This window comes from Delphinapterus leucas, chromosome 10, assembly GCF_059928025.1.
Source record: "Delphinapterus leucas isolate spDelLeu-1000000601 "Yukka" chromosome 10, BTC_Dleu_Yukka2, whole genome shotgun sequence".
Taxonomy (NCBI): Eukaryota; Metazoa; Chordata; class Mammalia; order Artiodactyla; family Monodontidae; genus Delphinapterus; species Delphinapterus leucas.
In genome coordinates this window covers 74,591,592-74,608,601 of record NC_143138.1, presented here as the reverse complement: position 1 = coordinate 74,608,601, position 17,010 = coordinate 74,591,592, and the positions used below count along the sequence as shown (strand labels likewise).

At 38.0% G+C, this 17,010-nt stretch overlaps 1 protein-coding gene and 1 long non-coding RNA gene across 5 annotated transcripts in view; one reads left to right on the top strand and one right to left on the bottom strand.

The window, feature by feature from the left end:
• The window catches only part of LOC115803135 (uncharacterized), a 239,103-nt gene extending 230,362 nt beyond the window's left edge, over positions 1-8,741 (bottom strand). The window contains exon 1 of the long non-coding RNA XR_004023792.2: positions 8,565-8,741. This is a non-coding gene — a long non-coding RNA (uncharacterized LOC115803135). The remainder of the gene's footprint in view (positions 1-8,564) is intronic.
• A 448-nt stretch (positions 8,742-9,189) lies between these two features.
• Positions 9,190-17,010, top strand: part of CFAP20DC (CFAP20 domain containing) — a 274,294-nt gene continuing 266,473 nt past the window's right edge. For all 4 annotated transcript variants that reach the window (XM_089919511.1, XM_022572706.3, XM_089919510.1 and 1 more), the window contains exons 1-3: positions 9,190-9,299; positions 11,700-11,789; positions 14,279-14,372. In XM_089919511.1, the coding sequence (XP_089775637.1) occupies positions 9,279-9,299; positions 11,700-11,789; positions 14,279-14,372 (205 nt within the window). In that variant the 5' untranslated portion in view covers positions 9,190-9,278. The remainder of the gene's footprint in view (positions 9,300-11,699; positions 11,790-14,278; positions 14,373-17,010) is intronic.

Sequence of the window (17,010 nt, the reverse complement as noted above, 5' to 3'; positions counted from 1 at the left end):
TTACCAATGGCATTTTTCACAGAACAAGAACAAAACATTTTAATATTTGTATGGAAACACGAAAGACCCCAAAGAGCTAAAGCAATCCTGAGAAAGGAAAACGGAGCTAGAGGAATCAAAGTCCCTGACTTCAGACTATACAGCAAAGCTACAGTAATCAAAACAGTATGGTACTGGCACAAAAACAGGCATATAGATCAATGGAACAGGATAGACGGCCCAGAAATAAATCCACTCCCTTATGGTCAATTAATCTATGACAAAGGAGGCAAGAATATGTGACGGAGAAAAGACAGTCTCTTCAATAAGTGGTGCTGGGAAAACTGGACAGCTACATGTAGAAGAATGAAATTATAACATTCTCTAACACCACACACAAAAATAAACCCAAAATAGATTAAAGACCTAAATGTAAGGCCAGATACTATAAAACCCTTAGAGGAAAACATAGGCAGAACACTCTTTCACATAAATTGCATCAATATCTTTTTGGACCTCCTGGAGTAATGAAAATAAAAGCAAAAATAAACAAATGGGACCTAATTAAACTTAAAAGCTTCTGAACAGCAAAGGAAACCATAAACAAAACAAAAAGACAATGCACAGAATGAGACAAAATATTTGCAAACAAAGTGACTGACAAGGGATTAATCTCCAAAATGTACAAACAGCTTATGCAGCTCTATATCAAAAAAATAAACAATGCAATCAAAACATGGGCAGAAGGTCTAAATAGACATTTCTTCAAATAAGACATACAGATGGCCAGAAAGCACATGAAAAGATGCTCAACATCACTAATTATCGGAGAAATGCAAATCAAAACTACAATGAGATATCACCTCAGACTGGTCAGAATGACCATCATCAAAAAGTCTACAAACAATAAATGCTGGAGACGATGTGGAGAAAAAGGAACCCTCCTACACTGTTGGTGGGAATGTAAATTGGTACAACCCCTGTGGAGAACAGTATGGAGGTTCCTTAAAACACTAAAAATAGATCTATCATATGATCCAGCAATCTCACTCCCAGGCATATATCCGGAGAAAACCATAATTCAAAAAGATATATGCACCCCAATGTTCATTGCAGCACTATTTACAATAACCAAGTCATGGAAACAGCCTAAATGTCCACAGACAGAGGAATGGATAAAGAAGACGTGGAACACATAAACAATGAAATGGTACTCTGCCATCAAAAAGAATGAAATAATGTCATTTGCAGCAACATGGATGGACCTAGAGATTATCATTCTAAGTGAAGTAAGTCAGACAAAGACGAATAGCATATGATATGACTCATATGTGGAATATTAAAAAATGATACAAATTAACTTATTTGTAAAACAGAAACATATTCACAGACTTTGAAAGCAGACTTGTGGTTGTCAGCGGGGGGAAACCTGGGGGAGAGGGATAAATTAGGAGTTTGGGATTAACATATACACACTACTGTATATAAAATAGATAATCAACAGGGACCTACTGAATAGCACAGGGAACTCTACTCAATATTCTGTAATAACCTACATGGGAAAAGAGTCTATAAAAGAATGGATACATATATGTATAATTGAATCCCTTAGGTATACATCTGAAACTAACACAACAGTGTAAATCAACTATACTCCAATGTAAAATAAAAATTAAATTTAAGAAAAGTATATAATAATCTGTTTTATAAAACAATAAAATAGACTATTTGTAAACTGTGTTTAAGGTTTTTGATAAAGTATGAAAAAGGTAAGTTTCTGAGAGAATTTATGATTGCAAATAAGTTTTATCCTCTGTCCTTTGATTTTCTAAACTTATTGCATAATTTTGACCCTTTAAAAGTTCTTGCACTAAACTTTTTATTTTTACCTTCAATTGTAAATTCCCCTATTGTTCCACAAAACTATGACAGAAGGACATTTCTTTAAAGATCAGCACATATACATTTCTATTCATAATACCTGAACAAAAACATCAATTAGCAGTGTGGATAACGAGTCTTTAATACTCAATCAAACCACACTAATTTAAGGCTCTAATAGAAAAGATTTTATTTTGCTTTTGTTCCTTTTTGTGGAAAAAAGTATAATTGTAGCCTTCAAAAGAGCCTGCATACTAAAATATTATTCAAGAATATCAAATTAAATTTCAAATAATCTCACAGGTAATGTAGTAAGAGTCCACCTGCTAGCTTATCTATAAATTATACATTGTCTTTCATTAAAATGGATCATATACTTCTCCTATCTAACCATAATCCTTCCCCCTGTGCTCTAAGTCTCATCACTTTCTCCTTTTCAGGCATCTCACGGTCATTTTTCTGTCTCTTGTCTGTATCTTCAAAATCCAAGTAACTCCCATTGGGAACAAACTGTAAAAACTCTCTGCAAAATGCCTAACACTGTAGCTGTTGTAGGTTCTTTACTCCTTTTCACTGTCAAACTTGTTGTCTTCATTTGCTATCACCACTTCCTCTCTTGCCAATCACTCCTCAGTCTACTGGAATCTGGCTTCTACGTGAATGGCTCTACAAAAGAAATCTTGCAGAGGTCACTGTTGATCTTCGTGTTACTTTTCAAGACTTATTTGACATCTTAGAAGCAGAGACATTTGTTGGCCTATCCCTGTTTAACTGAAAGACTTTTATTTTATATATATATATCTATCTTTATAGGAGTATAGGAGTATAATTGCTTTCCAGTGTTGTGTTAGTTTCTGTTGTACAACAAAGTGAATCAGCTCTAAGTATACATATATCCCATATCCCCTCCCTCTTGAGCCTCCCTCCCACCCTCCCTATCCCACCACTTTAGGTCATCACAAAGCACCGAGCTGATCTCCTTGTGCTATGCAGCAGCTTCCCACTAGCCATCCATTTTATATTTGGATTTCCCTAATGATTAGTGATACTGGGCAACTTTTCATGCCCTTTATCGGCCATTTGTATATCTTTTTTAGATAAATGTCTATTCAAATCTTTTGCCCATTTTGAATCAGGTTGTTTTTTGTTGTTATTGTTGTTGTATACATTCTTTGTATATTCTGAATGTATACATTATCAGATACATGATTTCCAAACATTTTCTCCCATTCCATAGGTTGCCTTTCAATGCTGTTGATCATGTCCTTTGAAGCAGAGAAGTTTTAAATTTTGATGTAGTCTAACTTGTATTTTGTTTTTGTTATTGCCTGTCCTTTTAGTGTCATATCAAAGAAATCATTGTCAGATCAAATTTCATGAATCTTTTCCCTTTCCCCTATGTTTTCTTCCAAAAGCTTTATAGTTTTAAGTTTTATGTTTAGCTCCATTTTGAATTATTTTTTTATATATTATAAAGTAAGGGTCCAACTTCATTCTTTTGCATGTGGATATCCAGTTTTCTATAGCCCTCTTATCACAAATCAACACTAACTGGTTTTAAGTTAGGGATAGTCATGTAAGAAAAACTTGCTACTTAGATCTAACAACTTTCATGACAAAATAAGAGCATTTATGTTATTTAAAAACAAACTGGCATTAAGTATCAACTCACTTCATTTAAACTTTTCAAAGATGCATTTTACAAATATGTTCATTTTTTGAAACTTAAGTGCTTGCTATATAAAATTGATTTATTTAGGGAAGTATTCACAGGGAATACAGAGGGAAATATTCAACTACTGGAATAGGTTCTTTTTTTCCTGAGAAAATCTTCAGGTAGTAATTTGTTTTGGAAATTTTGAGTTTATGCATGAATTTTGGTTATCTAAAGGTACAGGGAGGAAACAGTCACTGTAGAGTCTCATAGACCAGAAAGAAAAAAAACGAAAAGAAAAAACATTTGAGGAGAAAACCTAGAAACAGTACAGCCCTCAGAAACATTCCCCACACCGCACCTTCCTAAAAAATGATATCACTACTCTCAAATCAAAGGTCAAACAGATGACTCAGGTATCACTAATTTTTCTCACTTGCTTGGAACTACAAACTAGGCACCATTTTTAAATTATTCTATCAACTTGGCATTAATGTCATTCATAAAGTTAGTTCATAATGTGGAATAAAATAACTCCCCAAGTATTAAACATTTCTAGATTATTGTGTAGCAAAAAAATTCTGATCATCAAACCAATATCTTTTTTCTTCCCATTATGCCAAATAATTAGACTATGAACTGCAACCAAAATATAAACTTCAAATATATTAAGGTAAATACTGTACATTCTTAGTTCAAAAGAACACTATTTCTTGTCAAATTAATAACCATATTATCTAACTTGAATGACTACATTGTCATACAAAGACTCTGTCACCCTTTAAAACTGTTTCTAGTCTATTCCATTTTAAATACTATCCAATATCCTTTAATAATATTAGTACACCGCCAAATTACTTTCTTTGTAGAACAAAGACAAGCACTTTAAAGCTTATAAAGTGACTAAGTCTTAATGTTGCCAAATTAAGTTAAGCAATTTAATGCAATTACTAATTGTACCAGCTTCTTTAAAAATTGTAGCAATTAGAGAAACTGTTTCACTGCCATTTATAATGTACATAAAAAACTTGGCTTAAGCGAAGTTGTTTGAGCAGGCTGGCTTTTTTCGGGGTTTGAGAGTGGGGGTGAGTGGGTGGTGCTGAATTCTAGTAGCCATTCTTGAAGTCATAGCCAAATCCAAGTTTTTGGTCACAGCTTGCATTCACCCACAGCAAACAAGAGTATTTGGTATTATAAAATCAAATCTCTTCCTACCTCTGCTTTTGAGTTCATATTGTTAAAGTAGGGCACATGCTTATTTCTGCTTTATAGCCACCACTGTCAGTGTTAAGGGTAGTTCTCGCCATAGACAAGACAACTTTGATCTAAGTTGGGCTGCCTTCAGAGTTGTCCTATGCCTGGACAGGCCCGATACCACACTTGCTAATGAAAATCCATGTAAGTCTCCTGAACTTGTTATGAGTTAGGAGGATTAGGAGATGACCCAACCCTTGGACACCTGGGCCTTGGACAATCCTTTCTCTCAAGGAATTAAGGAGACTGAAGTAAATTTTACTGGTTCTTTCCAGCATTAAATTGAATAAATAGGTCATTTTTAAAACAAAACACCTGAGTAATAAGACTTACTGATGCACTGTGGTTAATCACTTCAACTCTGTAACTAGTTTTTCTATCAATAAATTGAGGTTATTAATATGTTTTCAATTGCTTTTTCTTTGTTTTCTCAACACCAAAACCTACGGCTGTCTTTTAAGAATATATTCATCTTTCACCTCCTCCCACTTTCATTCACTCATTCATTCAATTACTATTTTCTTATGCCAGGTACACAGTTGAAGTAGTATACCAAGCACTAGGGATTCAAGGGTAAACAAAACAGACATGGTCCCTGCTCTCTTGAAATCTACAGTCCATTAGAGATGGCCAATATTATAGACATATAAAATTTCAACAATGATTTCAATAATACTAAGAGCTAAGATGCTATGAGAACATATAAACCGGGGATTTGATCTAGTCAGGGATATCAGAGGAGTCCCTTAGAAAGGGACCCTTGATGTAAACTCTATAGGATAAGTAGGCCTTAACCAAAGAAAGAAGGGGGCAGAAGTAATCCATGCAAGAGATCAGTACAAAGGCCTTATGGTGGAAGCAAACATGTTATACATGAAGAACTATAAGAAAACTCAATGTTACTAAAATGAAGGGGGCCACATAATGTACAAAGAAACTGGAGAGGAAGACAGGCTCTATAGTCACAAAAGGGTTAGAATCAGGGGACCGATATGATTGAATTTGTGTTTTATAAAGATGACTGACTGCAACGTGGAGATAGATTTGAAAGGTGGCTGACATGGTGTGTAAATTAGGAGGATATTATAGTAGTTCAGAGAAGATTACAGGTAGATCAGAGTAGAGATAACAGTGGAGGGAAGGTAGATAGACTTTTAAATTATTTAGATAAAATGAATAGGTTTGGGTAATGGATTGAGTATGAGGAGTATATTAGCAGTAGATATATTGCTGTGTAAAAAATTACCCTAAATCTTAGCAATTTACAATAATTGTCTCATAATTTCTGTGCGTCAGGAATCAGGGTATGACTTAGCTGGGTGCCTCTGACCCAGGCTCACTAAGCTGCAATCAAGGTGTCCACTAGGGATGCAGTCACCTCGAGGTGCAACCAGAGAAGGAGTCACTTCCAAGCCCACACATGTGGCTGTTGACAAATCTCAAGTCCTCACTGACTGTTGGCCAGAGACATCAGTTCCTTACTACCTGCACCTCTCCAAGGGGCTAACACAGCAACTTGCTTCCTTCAGAGTGAGGACTGGGGAAGCTGGGGGATGGGAGGGGGAAAAACCAGAGCAAGCAAGGATATCAGAGTGAAAGCAGGCAAGCAAGAAGGAAATCAGAGTCTTTTTGCAACCTTATCATGGAAATAACATCTCGGAACTTTTGCCATATTGTATTCCTAAGAAGTGAGTCACTAGGTTCAGTCCATACCCAAGGGGAGAAGACTACACAAAGGGCATGCCTACCAGAAGATGGAGATCACTGGGGGCCATTTTAGAGGCTGCCCATTGCAGCTAGTGAGGAAGCAGGAGGCACTGTGATATCCGTGAGACTGGGAAAGATAGGAAAGGCGCATGTGTGGAGAAGTTTTGTTTTGGACATGGTGAGTTCAAAAGGACAGGTGCCTTTAATCTGATCAACAAATATGTGTTTATAAAATATCTACTATGTGCCAAGCATTACTCTAGGACATGGGAAATAATGATGAACACAGAAGTCCTCGCCTTCATAGAATTTACCTTCTAACAGGTGAAGATAGATGATAAACAAATAAATAAATTCATATAATGATGAGGGGTAGAAAGAAAATAGCATAGGACAAAGGTTCAGGGTTTCTCTTCATCTGTGGTGTCAAAATACGTTCAGAGACTCAAGTACATTGTTAAAACCCTTAGGATGTTCCCTAGATTCCTCCTGTACTCTCACTGTACTTTTTTCCACTCTTATAGTATTTATGAAAGACTACTTTATATTATAGTGCAAGTCATCCTTTGTGTTGACTTGCATCATCCAAAAATGCTATGCCTCCCCCCCCCAAAAGATATCTACATCTACCCCCTGGAACATGTGAATGCTTCCTTATTTGGCAAAAAAGCTCTTTGCGATGTAATTAAGGATGTTGAAATACGGAGATTACCCTGAATTATCCAATGCCATCACAACTGTCCTTTTAAGAGACACACAGCGGAAAAGACACACACAGAAGAGGAAGAGGCACTGTGACTATGGAGGCAGAGATTGAAGAGATGCAGCCACAAGTCAAGGGACACCAATAGCCACCAGAGATGGAAGAGGCAAAGGTCAGATTCTCCTACAAAGCCTCCAAAGGGGGTGCTACCCTGCTGACACCTTGATTTTGGATTTCCAGCCTCCAGAACTGTGAGAGAATAAATCTGTGTTGTTTTAAGCCACCCAGCTTGTGACAATTTGTTACAGCAGCCACGGGAAACTAATATACCCTCCAATGTTAATTCCTACCACTGGATCCATGGCATTTATCACAAGTTGTAATTATTTGTTTGTTCACTTCTTTATTGTGCCTTGCCCCATGAATATGCAAGCTACACGAAGATGGGGGGCCTTCCCTATACACCTAGCTCTTAGTATAGTGTCTGGAATATACTGAATTCCTAAGAGTTATCTCTTAAATGCATGGATGGATAAATGTCCCCCATTAGATAACAAGATAGACACCATGTCTGCTGACCATAATTCCCAAAGCCCCCAGCAGAGCCCTGCCAAAAACTGTTGTTGAACTAGGTTTGAGCTCTAGAAACCAAGTCTGAATTCTAGATATTGTACTGCAATTTACAGCTATGTGACAGCCCCACCTCTATCTTGTACACATCCAGTATTAGTGTATTCAAGTAAATTTGTTCCTTATCTTTCCTCCTTAGCCCTGACAAGAAGCAGGTCCAGAAAGCATTCATTTTCTCATCCTGTACATGATCCATGGTGCCACAACTAAAAATCAACACTGCATCCTTGAGTAAATTCCTAATCAACTCAGAACCTCAGTGATCTCAACTGAAAGGAGACTAACCCTTACTTCACAGGGTTGCGAACCACTTGGCCTATGGCAGGGGCTCCAGGAGTGGTACCTGACTACTGATTAACCCTGAGCCACTGACCTAACTCAGCTTTGAGTTAGGTACGAGCTCCAAACCAGCTCCATCACTTACTGGCCATGCGAGCTTAGGCAAAATATTTTAACTTTCGGAGCTACAGTTTCTTAGCCAAAAACGGACGATAATACCTACATTGTAAGAGCGGTTCAGACACAGAACCAGTTAAACTTAAGAGAGCGCCTGGCTCAATAACGTATGTAGTTATTACTTTGGGCAAAAACCTTGGCTTTTTGAAGCGTGCAGTGACCTTCCTTGGGCCTTCTGAAACAATGAAAGGGGATGGCGGACCCTATCAGTGCCTCAACGAAGCCAAGTTTGGGAACCTTGAGGGAAAGGTTCCATGAGGGTTCCATGATTCCACGACTCCATTTCCTTCAGCAACCTACCAGTTATCAGTGTTTACAACGAAGACAGACCAAGCCGACGTGACAGATTTTCTAGAAGAATCCAGCACCTGTGGTAGCTCTTAAGCCAGGTTAAGTTTAGGCGTTTTTGCAGACACAGGTCACGACCTAGTGCGGGTGCTGGTCACAGGTTCGGCGTCCCACCCTTTGAGCGAAAGACGGTCAGTTACCTGGGCAACGCCTACGTCACTGCGTAGTCTCACGTGTCCGTCGGCGTGAAGCTCGTCCAGCGCCACGCGCAGGCGCCTCGTGGGAACCAATGGGCGCGGTCGGAACGTACGCCCCGCTCGGCCCTCTTCCGAGCGGATTCGGGGGCGGGGTTGAGCGGCGGCGAGAACGCGCCAGCCTTTCTCCGTTGAGCAGAAGGGAGGTTGTCGGAGGTTTGCGTCTGGGCTCTCTGTCACGTAGGTTACGCACACGCTCAGTCCCCTGGGGCCGCCCGGAGCCCGCCCAGGCAGCTGTCCCCTCCCACACTCCGGCGTCCCGGAGGCGGGGCCGCGATGGTTCGGGTCGGGCGCCCGAGGTGGAGCTGACAAAGGGCGGAGAAGAACCTGGCCGAGTTAGGGCCGACCACGAAGCCCTTCCCCGCCCGTCGAGCCCTGGCTTCCCGCCCGCCGATTTCCAGCCGTCAGGGTCACGCTAGTCTCTGGAAGCCCTGAATTCCGGTGACCCTCAAGCCCCGAGCCCCCGGCGGGAATGTTCAAAAATGAGTACCAGGTAACCGGAAACGGCTCTCCACCCGGTCTAGCTTTGTACTGTTCGGTGAGATAGCTCACGTCCGGGTGAAGAGGAACCCCCCCCCCCCACAAGTAATACTGTCTTTCTCGGGGTAAGAAGGAACTAGTGGATAAGTGGTGTTGACCCAAAAAGAGAAAGAAAAGAAAGCAACTGCCGTGTGGGCATATGATTTGACGTTCCCTCTCCAGCTCCGTGCGTCTCAAGGTGTAGGGATTCCCTGTGTTTCTGACTGAAATGCAGCCTTAAACCCCAACCAGATCTCCGGAATCAGAACCTTAAGGGCAGGACCCATAAACCTTGAGTTTTAACAGTACTGAGGCACAGTGGTATTTAGGCACAGAAGCTATTTAGCAGAGAGTGAACGAGTGAATGCATGAATGGGTTAAGCCAAGAAAGAAAATAAGCACTTTGGCCGTGTGCTGTTTTCTTTTCCCCCCAAATTGGGGGCGGGTCAGTGATTCTCAAAGGCTGTGGTACATTAAGATCATTTGGAGTACTTGTAAAAATACAAGTACTTGTAAAAATACGGATTTCCTGAGCCTCACATCAAATAGAGTGAATCAGAATCTCTGTTGATGGGGCTAGTTAAATTACCTTTATAGCACCTTTCTCCATTTGATTCTGATGCAGGTGGTCTAAATACCACACTGAGGGAAACTGCTTCTGGGTCTTCCTCAGTCACTTTGAGTATCCTAGAGGGTCTCCAAAGCGCTCCTGCTTTCCTCACTTCACTGGGCACCTCCCTGATCTTGCTTGACCCTAGTCTCTCACTTCCCCTCCTACCTCTACCTGAGGTTACACTCTCCATTTACAGTCTGTCTGCTATCCTAGTACTGCTGTTACGAACAATTTCGTCCCTGTGCCGGAGCAGTCCTCCACTGGTCATCTCTTCGTTGCTTCTACGTTTTCATCAAATACTACCTGCCTTCTTATGAGTGCCCTCGGGGTATTCTGCAGTTCTCTTTCTTCTGTTCCGTTTGATGTCATTAAATCTGTTGGAACAGTTTTAGAGAGTTTCTCTTGCTTAATATAGGTAAAATATATTGTTATAAAAAAGCAGGTGTCTACTGTGGGAAACAGGTGATAGCAGAAATGGGGGCGGGGGAGGTATTTTTCTATCTCACCAGGTATAAGGATTTTTCTCTTTAAAAAAAAAAAAGAAAAAGCTTCCTCACATTTAAAATTCATAGTGAAATATGACCTGACCCCAGAAGCTATAGTAATTCAATTCCACACACAGTTTGCACGTAGTACTGTCTACAGAAGATGGTAAATGTCTTACCTTCAAGTGATTACTTGTTAAAACTCAGAAGCAGAAATATCTTTATATTATTGAGAAAAATTAAAAGCAGGAAATTCTTTATGAAAGTCACACAGATTTGCTCATGTGCTGCTTATAATTTAACAGGCCATAAAAGAGAACCATATTTACTCTCATTTCAGGTTTTCAGTTTCTTGCAATAAACTCTTCCTTAGAGACAATCATCTTTAATTCCTCTCTTATAATTAAAGCATATGGACACTCAGTAATGTGTTTAGTGTTTTTACATGAGCATGTCCCTCCATGTTCCCAGGTTTACAATAGGGAACACTTAGCATGTCTATGGAAATGATTCCCTATTTTTTTGGTACATATTTTATAGATCACCAAATTAATTTGTATTAAATATATAAAAAGATCTTATAGGAAGCCTCAAAATAAGAATCACTCCCTCTCCAAGTCCAGGCTTCTTTTATTGACCCAGTACTAAACTATCCAGTTTGCCCTTTTTTTGAATAATCATTGCTGGTACTAATGAGCCCTTGCTTTGTGCATCACACTTTATTGAGTGTGGTGGTTTATGTTCACTATCCTATGTAATCTAACAACCCATTTTACAGATAGAAAATCAAGAGGTTAAGTAACGCCAAAGTCAGATAGTTAATAAATGGCAAACCTGGTATTGGAGCTCAGGTTAGTGTAACTAAAAAGCTTGTAGCCAGAGATAACTATCAGATTTTATTAGCCTGGCTTGAGAGTTGAGTTTAAACCCATTAGTGTGTGTTGAATAGAATATTTTGTAAGCATGAACTATACATGTGAAGTAACTGAACCTTACACTGAGAGACTGTAAGGTTTGTATGGCATGGAGTTTATTTAATGTTTATCATGCTTTTAAAAACATTTCTTAAACCATTAATCCAAGGTGACCTGAATCAGAACAGTTGCTGCTTAGATACAATCAAGATATAAAGTAGGAGTGATAAGAGGGATAATGTTTCCTCTCAAATCTACTTAACTTACAGATGCCTGGAACAATGGGTATAGACTATGTGGTGGATAGTATTTCCTCCTTAGTATTGTCTTTCACTTTAATTTTTAATATTTTTTTTCCCTAGGGAGGTGCATTTGTTGAAATCTTTACTGCTCAGGGAAAAAATCCTGGAGCAAAATGGAAGATCCTTGGCAGTCCATCTGTGATTTGGAAAGTAAGTGTTAGAAATTAGAGCCACCTAAATCCTGGAAAGAAATGAGAGTAAAGATTATAACAAGAAGGGCTTGGTAAGATTTCAGAACCGGTTTTTCTGTTCATTCACTTCAAAACCCTTCCATGATATCATTGGCTGCCCTCACAGACACCCCTCCTTGGCCATTGAAGACCTTGGCACACAGCTCATAACCCATCTCTATGTGCCAAGTCCTGCCGCTGTTTTAGGTGACTTCAGTTTCTGTGAGGAAAAATCTCCAAACCCTGGGCTTCTCAGCTTCTTGATTTCTTCACCTCTGATGACGTCTTCCACTCTACTTCAGCAGCCTTTCCCACTGTCACACCTTGTACCTTATCACCAAAAATTGCAGGGCCTCTGAAGTTACTAAGTGAGAACTTGAGACATCCCTCTCTGAGTCCAGTCTTCGATTCTTAATGTTGCTTGCCTAGTTACTCCCACTGTGTTTGTTCTTCAACATAATTGAGACTCTTAGGCCATTGACCATTCTACTTTTCTCCCTGTGTTTAGATTTATTTACTTAGTTAGTTAACCTACCTAGTCACTCACTCTGTCTTCACTCTTTTCTCTGCAGCCCAGAATCCATGGTCCATTATTTCAGTCACTCCCCAGTCAAGACCTCAGATGCCCCTGTTCCTTGTCCTTTCATCATGCCTGCCTAGCAAACGCCAACCATTTCCGAATCCCTGATTCTCTCTTTTCTGTGCCTGCATCTGGGCTTCTCAATACCTTTGGAAAAATATCTATAGTCTCTCAGATCGATAATGCTATAAATTCAGTGTCGACAGCCCCGGAAGTTCTCCTGTTCTCTTGTTCTCTAAAATGGTTCTTTCTCCATTATCTTCAGGTTTCCAGCCACTAACTTCTTACCCACATCCCCATCCCACACCCAGGACAGACCCTCCTCACTCATTCACCAGAAGACCTCACCCCGCCATTTCACAGGGAAAACTGATGTCAGCAGGCAGAAACTACCTCGTCTTGCTGCTACCAGATCTAAAAATCTGTATCCTTCCCTGTTCTTTCCTCTTTTTCTTCTCTCTTGTACAGTTGAGAGAGAAACACCTTTCTAGGGACTTTGTTCTATGGATAGTTTTTTTAAACTACTATTAATTGAGTGCTTACTATTTGCCAGCCATAGGATTCAGCACATTACGTGTTATATAATCCATACAATAACCTTGTATCTCACAAGGTACCCTTATGCCTATATTATAGGCATAGTAAGGTTAAGTGACTTGATCAAAATGATATAGCTCTTACTATGAATAAAAGTTAAATGTGGCTGTGAGGATACAGAGCAGAGAGATTAGGTAAGGCTTCCCTGAGGAAATGATACTTGATCTCTGAGAACTAACTAGGCACCAGGTGGAGCTGGTAGAGAGAAGCACATTTCAGACAATGAGAAAAGCAGGTACAAAGTCCTTGCTTTGGAGGAGCTTAGAATTTTTAAGAAACTGCTAGAAGGCTACAGAGGCTAGGATTCAGAGTGAGGGAAAGTGCGAGGCAGGAGATGAGGTTTGAAAAACTGGGCAGGGGCTAGACTACACAAGGATTTGTGGCCGTGCTCAATATTTTGGTAAGCTGTTGAAAGGTTTTAGTATATGCCCAGCTTGTGTGTAGATGAAATAATACACTCGATGTGTATGTTCATTTGGAAGACATAAGAGATGCTATTGTGATGGATATGATACAGTTTTATTTAAATGTTAATTCTTAGCAGCCATTAGTTACGATGTATTTCTTAACATATACAAAAAGGAAGAGTGGGAGGATCTATGAAATATTTTTTTGTGAAAAAGGAGTCTTTATACTTAAAGATTGGAAATTTGCTCCAAGATAAAAAAATAACCATTTACATTAGCACTTTGACTGATGGAAATTAGACTCTCATGTGTAAGTTTTTCATTTCCAAGCTTGTCTTGTTTCTGTTCATTTTTTAGGTAACCTTAGTTGTAACACTTTAATTTGTAGTGATTTTAAGTAAATGATGTATAGAACTTCAAGTTAGAGGACTAGTAAAATAAGGTACTGATTAATTCTGTATGAGCCATGGCTTGAAACCAAAGAACTTCCAAACTGGATACAACATAGATTAGATGGTTTATTGTACTGTTAACAGAAAGTGATGTTCAGCCTATGCTATTAGACAGAAATACATAGGTTAAAGGAGGGAAAGGGTAACTAAACTCTGGAAACTTTAAATTAGTAACTTGGGAATCCCTGAAGTTGGAGAACTTTTTATCATCTAGAGGAAGAGTGTCTTGATATAGTAGAGAATTTGCCAAGTGGCTAAGCGTGGCTTCTATATTCCAGTTCCCAGCAAGTCTCAGTGTAAGAGTATCATCAAGGCCTGAGCTTATTTTAAGTCATTTCAGTGCAGGGCTTTTTCTGTGGGCTTGCTTCTCCAGTTTTATAATAGAAGTCAAATAAAATATGCAGTTACCACTGTTTTCATTTTTGTTCTGTAGGAATTTGATAAAGAAGTTAAAAGTTTTGTGTTTGTCCTGGAAGGCAGCAGCCAAACAAATAAAATTCAGTTACCAAAGGAGAATAAGCAAATCCGTAAGTAAGACTTTTAATATTGAAGCTTAACATTTGATGCTTAACATTACACTTTTAAGTCTCATAAACAGGCCTGTTAGTTTGACTTTTACTGGCATCTGTCGATGTAAAGTAATAAGATTTTTTTTAATTTAGAGAGTAACTTTATGCCAGGCTTTTGAAAAGAGATTCTGCTTCATTGTTTATTAGAAATTTACTTATATGTTAAAGAAGATTTAGAAGATTATTCAATTAATTAGACTAGTAATGATATTTATTAAGCACTTACTGTGTGCCAGTGACTTTCTAAGCATTTCATATTTTTTAATTTTTTCAATCCTCACGATAGCTCTTTTACAGATGAACACACTGAGGTTGGTTCCTCATCAAGAGACCATGAGTTCCTAAATTATCGTAAATCAATTTGTGAGAAAAAAATTTATGTAAAATACTATATAAGGCATTATTTAGTAAGATATCAACTTATATACCTTTAGAAATATTAGTATCTAATGAGTAAAGATATGAATATGTGATTTAACAAAAACCCCAAAAATAGACTTCAATTCTTATCTACTTTGGAAATGAGGATCAGAGGTTTAAAGCAGAAGGAACCCTGAGAGATCACCTAAATTTATGATCAGAAGCCCAGTTTTTGGCCACACTGGGGTTAAAATTCAAGGCTCTGCCACCAAATTAGGCTTTGTGTACACTGATGTGATTTAAGAAATATAATTTATCAAAATGCTTAATCATATTTTCATTAACTATATCCAATATTTAACTATTGTGACTTAGCAAATGTAGGTAACCAGCTGTTTTTTTACATTCATTCTTTACTTCTTCATTCATTAAGAACATTTATTGAATACCTATTGTGTACCAGGGACTATGAAAAGACCTATTCTTGGTATCTGATTTTCTCATTTTAATTCGGTTTTCTAAACTTTTATAGGCTGTGTGTTTTATCTACTATTTCAAGCTACTACATGCATATTTTAGATTTCTAAGACATAAACCAAACCATAGAAATTATAGATGGAAGACAATTTATTTTAAAGTGGTATCTTTCTAAATAAAATAAGAAACAGAACCTCAAAGAGAAGGGGTAATCATTGTTAAAATAATTTTTTTTAATTTACTACCATTTTAAAATCATGATTTCCTCATAGTTTGCATTTTTTAATAGCAAAGATTTTTGTCATTTCGCATAAATTTGTACTGATAAATAAAGTGAACTAAGATGAGCCATGGAAACATGTCTGAAACTGGAGGTTATTCTTTAACAGGAAACATGGTCCATCTTTTTTTAAGAATACTGACTTTGTAAAATAGATACATTTGATTTACAGGAACATAACTTTATTCTAAGCCAGTGTTCTTTTGTTTTTTCTTACTGTTGGCTTCTCCTTCCATATGATGCCGTCAGCATCTATGCATATGATGATGTTATTGACAAAATCAAATCACTTCTAGTAACGTTTCTCAGTTGGCTCTGAGAAAGATTTCTCCTCTACCAAATGCTCAGTGATTAAAGACAAGCTCCCCTTTCCCACTTTTATCTAAGTTTCTTTTTAGAAATAAAACAAATTTAATGTGTTATAATTGCTTTTTAAAAATGGAAAGATGATAGTTTTAATTGGAAGAAAGGGAAGAATCTTTTAATGTATTTCTTGCACAATGCCCTGTAATTAAAAATTAATCTGGCTTTTCAGTAGCATGTGCAGCCCTGTAACAAATGAAACAGTTTATATAGTCTGTCCTGCACCAATGTTTTTAAGATTATTTGGAATTTTTGATAATGGGAATTTATAGTTATTTTCACTTGTATAAAATGACCTTCTGTGTGACATTGTTATGGTTAAATTTAAATTTAATGGCATGCCTTGAATAGAGAATTGGCTTTCTGTTAACATTTCTAAATTAAGTTCAGTTACCATTATGTATTCCTATTTTAAGAGTAAACATCCACTTTATTTATGCCAACTTGACATTAGGTACTTGTATGTGTTTCCTACTATATTAAGTACCTGTGAAGAAAGTCTAATAGTGAAATTCAGTATTTTTAACTTTTCACTTTAAATAGCAATATTTCTGAATTGTATTTGAGCATCTCTAAATATGTCAAAGTTCTTTTTTAAACTCAGCATCTGATCAGATAAAGGAAGGTGTGATATTGATTATCAGATTATGTACTTCTCCAGGGCAGGACTCTTGCATCATCTACTTTGTACCCCTAACTTAGTGTGTCATATATAGTTGGTGTTTAGTAATTTTGTTAAACTCGCCATACTAAGAAACTATAACAATTTAGGTTATAATTTCTCCTGGTAACCATTTGGCCTTGATAATGAGGCTTGTAAATCATTAGCCAGTTAAATAAATAAATCCATGTTGCTATTAATGCTGGAACATGTTATATAGAGTTGCCCATAATGAGAAGAAGCTCTGTTACATGTAAACATCTATCATTTGGATGGTCTGTCCGGGGACTTTGTGTTTGAGGCTCATGTTTGAAACCATTGTTTTCTCTGCCTGTGGCATCTGAATCAAATGGTGTGTCTGTCGGGATCAGCATCCCTGAAGCCCTGTGTTGATCTAAGTTTCAGCTGCTCTGGTGGATGAGGTCATCTTTATGAGGTTCCTCTCAGCCTCCCCT